The 6,372-nt window shown below is 42.6% G+C and overlaps 1 protein-coding gene across 1 annotated transcript in view; it reads right to left on the reverse strand.

Moving 5' to 3' along the window:
• The window catches only part of NPSR1 (neuropeptide S receptor 1), a 57,723-nt gene extending 51,553 nt beyond the window's left edge, over positions 1-6,170 (reverse strand). The window contains exon 1 of the mRNA XM_086468162.1: positions 6,024-6,170. Coding sequence (XP_086324288.1) covers positions 6,024-6,170 — 147 coding nt within the window. The remainder of the gene's footprint in view (positions 1-6,023) is intronic.
• Positions 6,171-6,372: the final 202 nt, after the last annotated feature.

Below are 6,372 nucleotides of genomic sequence, written 5' to 3' on the forward strand. Positions count from 1 at the left end.
AAATACTAGTGCAGCTGCAGGTTTGCCTCTGGGACTGCTTCTTTCCCATTTCAACAGTAATGGTCATGCCTGATATTTTTCATATTTCCTTCTGCGCAGCAGCTGCTTTACTGAGATGATTTCTAAAAGGCTGGCCATGTCATCCTCCCAGTGTGTGGCTACAGGTCACTCTGGTGACCCTGGGATGCATTGCCACATGAGACCTTCACAACATATCAGAGATGCTGTCAACAGTCACTTCTCCGTGGGTCCTCATGGTTGGAAGAAAGGCAGAATTGGAAGGAACTGATGTTTTCTATTCTGCCAAACTTGAGAAGCAGTTTTGCATGAGCTTGTGTCTACATGGTATTGCATTCGTAGTCTGAATGTTAATGTGTTAGAGGAAAAAATCTGTATTTTCTCCCATTTAGACTTAGTGAAACATACAAGCTGAGGAAGCCTATTCACTAAATCAGGACACTTTCTCATGGAAAGGGGTAATTATGTTATTAAGATTACTTTCACTCTTTTTGAAATGTAGCAAAACTGTATCTATACTTTTTTGTGAATCCCCAGGTTTTTTAAAAAAATTATTTCTTAGCTCTGACTTCACCATCACAGGTGAGGCAGGGTCCTTTCAGTGCACAACATTTAATGTATGTGAATTACTGTGATCTTTCCAACCTCAAATAACAGCTAAACAATCCATCTCCAACCCTGCCCCAAAATCCTCCATAGGTGTGAATGAGTTAGAGGAAAAGATTTTCGGTCAATAAAAAATTATAATAATTCATTTTTACTAGTTAAAATTTGCCATTTTTCTGTGTTTTGGTACAAGATGGATAACAAATGGGGAGAGTACTGTCCAGTTATTGCAGGACTTTTTTATCTGTTGCACCCTAGGAAACTTCCACAGAATTAGACAAACTGATAGCCCTGATTATAATGTCATCAGGAAAGATACTTTTTTCAGGGTATATCTATCTATTTTTTCCTAGAACATTTTTCCATATGAAGAGATAATATTAGGTCACTCAATGGCCCATCTATAATTGCATGCATTTGATAGCCCTATTTAAAACTGTGAAATGCTGGTTTTTTCCTTAATCACAAAAAAGGATAAAATGATTAAGTATGCCTAATCTGTACAATTAAAATATCTCAAAAACCAGGAAAAATTAATACCTTCTAGGCATATTTATAAAGGAGAGGCAGACAGATGCAACCCCTGTGGCTGTGTGGACCATGGAGTCAGAACTATGAGGGTTGCTATTATAAGACTGCCCAAATCAGTTGGCTCAGAGCTACCCTCCCCAGTGGGACTGTCATACAGTCAGATCACTTGTGTGTTGCATTTAAGCTACTAGATGAAGCCAGCCTGGCCAACAGCACTGCAGCAGCAGTTTCACAAGGAGATCAGCTATCACATTCTCAGCGCAGCATCTCAGGAATCGCAACAGTCATTACGGCATATTGCAGAGGCTGCATTCAGGAGTTCCTGACACCTTATTTGTGTAGACTTCATTCTCCTCCTCTCTCCTCACAAAAAGATTGCAAAGTTACTTATGAATTATTTGATATGTCTATTTTTCTAAAATGTATGATTGCATTTGCAGAGATTATTCCAGAAATTTGACAGCACCCTTTATTGTTTTTCTATTAAGTATTCAGTGATGGGATTCTCTGTGAGGTTTGCTTGAAAATCAAAATGAGCAATAGCATAGGCAAATGCTTTCCAGGAGAGAGAGAGAGAGGGAGAGAGAGAGAGAGAGGGAGAGAGAGACAGAGACAGAGACAGAGACAGAGACAGAGACAGAGACAGAGACAGAGACAGAGACAGAGAGAGACAGAGAGAGAGAGAGAGGGAGACCCCTGCGTTTGGATGAAATGACAGGGACAACAGATTCTGACTTAAACAGGCTCTGACCTGGAGCCAACCTGGACCCAAATCCTTGTTTCCTGTTAGTCCTACAGAACAAGTCTATGAAAACCTTCTCTCCACGCATTGGTCTCCTCAGCCCTTTGCTAAAGATTGTAAGCCCTGATCTTCATAAAGAGTATTAAGCTCCATGGACAAGCAGTGCATATGCTCTTAGGTTTGTGCTTACTCTGGCATGGCTATGCAGTCCTGTTCAATATCTGAGCTACGCAGGCTAAAACATGCAGGTACAGGGAATGCTGAAGTGTGGGGGGAGGACAGTCACAGGCAGAGGGTCAAACAGGAATTTAGATTGTATGTGTAAGGTCATTTGTGGTTTGATACTCACATTGTTCCTCCTGAGAGCGCTAAAACTTCAGCATCACTGCTGTGGAGAAGTTACATGGCACGGGGACCAGGGCTCGTGGGGCCAGAGGGAGAGGGATGCCAATATGTGGACCAGTGGCTGGTGTTCCCACCTAGCAGAGGAGAGATTGGGGTTCTCAAACAACCTTGGGTGTAAAAGACAAAACCTTTGTGCTCTGCTGCACAAGTAGGGGGCTCAACTCTACATATCAGAAAAAAAATAAGAAAATGAACTAGATGGTGGAAGTCAGACCACTCTCCTGGGAGGCAGGAGGTGATGGTAGGAACACAGCCCCACCAAGAAAGGAACAGTGGCTCCAACTTTTCTCCTTTTGAGCACTCCAACTTTTATTTTGTTTCATGAAAGTAGGGCATCCTGTTTCTCAGCAAACCTCTAAAAAAAGAGATGAGCCCTACTTAATTCTCTCTGAGGATGAGTACATGCTACCATTGGGGAAGCTTCAGAGCTGTTGGGGACCTGGCAAGGGGAGGCGCTTCCTCCAGCCCTGATGAAGCCTCCCAACCCTGTGGACAACCAGGGCAAAACTATTCCGAGATTTCAGCTTCTCTCCAGGCAGGTTTTTGGTTTGCACCTTGTCAGGTTCATAGACTCAAGAAGGTCCTAAAGCAGAGGAAGGCCATAGGTGTTCAGATTATCTCCATTCTTTTCAGATTACTGTATTTGGCAGAGGGCAGTTGACACTTGCTTAGAGCCCTTTTACACATATATTAAATGCATATGGGGGAGATTGTAAAGGAATGTAATGAACTCTCCTTTGGCCTGGGAGGCTGGAGCTGTAATTAATACCAATTTGCCCATCTGTTCTGAATACGGTGCTGACACAGCCAACAGGACTTGTAGTTTAAGACAGTAACCTACCCGCATGGCTCATGTAAAGGCACCCGGGAAGAAATAAGATCTAGGTTTTCAGGGACTGTTTGACATAACACAGCAGCAAGACCCGAGCGTAGGTGGCGATAAGCCAATGCCTGTGCTGCGGGAAGCACCAGCTCATCTTGCATGCTGAGTGGTGTCTGGGTGCACCCAGTCCTGCCCCAAAGGCTGCAAGTCTGCATGCTGAGAGCCAGCCTAGTTAGCACACATGGCCATGGCCCCTAAGCAGACTTCATGGGCAAAGCCTTGGTGAGCAGCTGGCCAAGGAGCTATGGTAATGACTATCAGAAGGGAAATGTGCATTCCTCCAAGTGGATGAAATGCTCCATTTCCCAGCCAAAAAAAAAAAAAAAAAAAAAAGGAATCAAATTGAACTGGGAAACTACTCTCTAATCTGAAACAGTGCAGTATTTAGTTGTTAAGCTCTGAAGAGGAATAGCCAGAAACTCAAATGCTTCTGAAAGGTAGAGCAGGGAAGTACCCACAGCTCAGCCTGTAGCAGAACTTTTTGGCACTGAAATGCTCTAAGCCGCATATCACATTGTCACCACGGTATAATACAGACACTACCTTAGGTGGGTACGGGCTGTCCTTTTGAAGCATGGGAGGAAAAGAAGAAATCAGTGCATGCTCATAGTTTGAGCAGCGTGTGAGTTACCCTATGCAGCTGTCATTGGGTAAAATCGTTCAAAAGTCATTAACACAGGAACTGCTTCAGGTACTGGGTGAGTGTCACTCCTTTGTCTCCATTTATTGGGTTAGATCATGTTTTCCTATGACCGCTTTGGTAAGATAGATTGCACCTGCATTTCCCAAGCAGAAATAGCTCGTGTGCCCTGTCTGCATCCTGGCATGCAGGCTCTGGAGTCGACCTGTGCAGTGGCCGTTCATCCAGATTGCCTTTACTATCAAACATGGGCTACAACGTGTTTGAAAATCCCAACAAAAGACCAAAACACCACTTGTAGCTACATTTTGAGTACTAAGCTCTGGTTTTTAATCCACTGAGCCTATTCCAAGCTGAAACTTTTATTGCTTTAGCTGCTTAACCAGACCCTTGTGAAGAGGAAGGAGATGCTGCTTGGCTTGTTGGAAGTGGCAAGGACAAAGCTACAATGTGGGCAGCGCTGGTGGAGGACAGCCAACCAAGTCAGCAGGCATCAGCAGCACCTTCCACATGCAAGCTTTTACAAAGAGTTGAAATTGCTGGCAGGGAGCCCTGTCTTCCCTGCACCGTAGTCATCAGAGCAGGGGCTTTATCCCTCCCCTCCTGCAGCAGCACCAGCTGTCACTTGTCTCCAGAGTCAAAATATTTCCATGCTTATCAACAACTAGTAATTGATGTGAAATCAGTGAACCTCTTTGCAAAGTTCATGCTATATATGCCAGAGCTAGATATCTGACAGTGCAAGTTTAATAAGAAGCTCTCAGTTAAAAGAATCAAGTTTCCTTTAGCAATGGAGGAGCACGCATGACTATCCATGGTTTCCTAATTATTGTAATTTACTCAATCTCCCCTATTAAGGAGCATTTTTCTGCCTGGGGACTTTCTAACCATGGAATTAATTGTCACTTTTACCATTATAAAGTACTGCTCCCATGACATTGTTCAGATTTACAGCCCTAACTGTGGAAAGAACAAAGGAGATAAGGTTGTTAAAAATATTCTCCTCATTGCTTCTGATTTTTTCCAAGAGCATTTTAGGAGTCTAACATGGAGAGAAAAAAAAAAAAACAAAAAAAAAACACAAAAAAAAAAAAAAAACCCAAAGAATTTTCATCCTTGAAATCCTAGATAAGAAAGTACTGTCTTATTGAGAAAAAAAAAAATTATCAGCAGCATGTTAAAAGAGACCCTCATCAATTAGTTGCAGAACTACAGATCAACTTTTTCCTTAACAGGGGTGGAAACCTGTTGTAATTCTACTGATTCCACTGGCATTGTGTTAGAGCACTAACAATATGGCAGAAATCAAAATTGCCTCTGAACTTATCCCCTTTTCCCTAATATATTGTGAAATGACATAAGTGCCTATATTTTTCGAGTGGAAAGTGATGTCTTTGGTCCTGAGCTCCAGAAGGAATGGTGGGGTACTCCTTGTCAGACTTTTTAATAACTTGAACTTGTACAATGTGCCACAACAGTAAAGTGACACATGGCATGCAGTATGAAACTAAGCAATGACAACAGGCACAGAAATCTGAAGGAAAGATGAGTTTCAGCTCCTCTTTCATCTTTTTCATACAGTCACATATTGCAAGGGTGATGTTTGTTTTTGGAGATGAATGAATACACTTCCCATGTCATTCAACAGCATTCACTACTGAATGATTCATCTGGTGCATTCTTAACAGCAACCTTCAAGAGACACTGCATCCCCCGCTCAAGTTAAAAACAAACAAAGAAACCAACTAATTAGAACCTGTCCCTCATGGTTAAAACCAAAAACCAAAACCAACAAAAAGCCCTCTTGCTCATGTACAGTGTTTGTTGCAGCTGGAAAATTGAAAAGATATCCCTTATGACAAGATGATGGTTATAAGAAATTTCGTAAAAGATGTGTTAAACTAACACAAGCTTTTGATTAAAGACGCATGGATAATTACAATAGCTCTATATAAAACCAGTACCTTCCCCTCTCGGTAGGGGATACAATTGGCTGAGACCTGTAAGTCTGAACTCCAGTTCCTACAACTATTTTGTTTTTCATTAAATGTCTCACACATGCTGTCCGCTTCCTTTTCAGGGAAAAAAAAACACCCCTATCTGGGCAAAAACATTCAATAATCCTCCCTGCAAAGGTGCTGAAAATACACCAAAGCTGCAAGCATGTGAGAAAAGTAATGCACGCCTTAAAAGAATACCTTAAAAGAATAGTAAAAGGATCCCCAATCCTCTTCTGTCACCACTTCAGTGAAAGTCACCGTTTCAGTGCAGGTGACAAGGGTAAGATCCAGCCAGTTGGTGCCTCCCTGGGAGCTGCTGCTGGCTTCTGTGGAGCCGACCTCCATCACTGGATTTCGTTCGAGTTGTCTAGGTGCTTGTTTTTGTAAGAGTTAACGCAGGCAGGCTTCTCCTGTAAAAGCGCAGCAACAAAACCAGCTTCTCACTGCTCCACCACCGGCTACCAGAGGCATCGGACTTCAGTGCAGCTGAGCGATACAGAAAAAAAAAAAAAAAAGCCAAATTGGCATCGGCCCTTTGAGCTTTACT

Source organism: Leptosomus discolor, chromosome 7, assembly GCF_034619465.1.
Source record: "Leptosomus discolor isolate bLepDis1 chromosome 7, bLepDis1.hap2, whole genome shotgun sequence".
Lineage (NCBI taxonomy): Eukaryota > Metazoa > Chordata > Aves > Leptosomiformes > Leptosomidae > Leptosomus > Leptosomus discolor.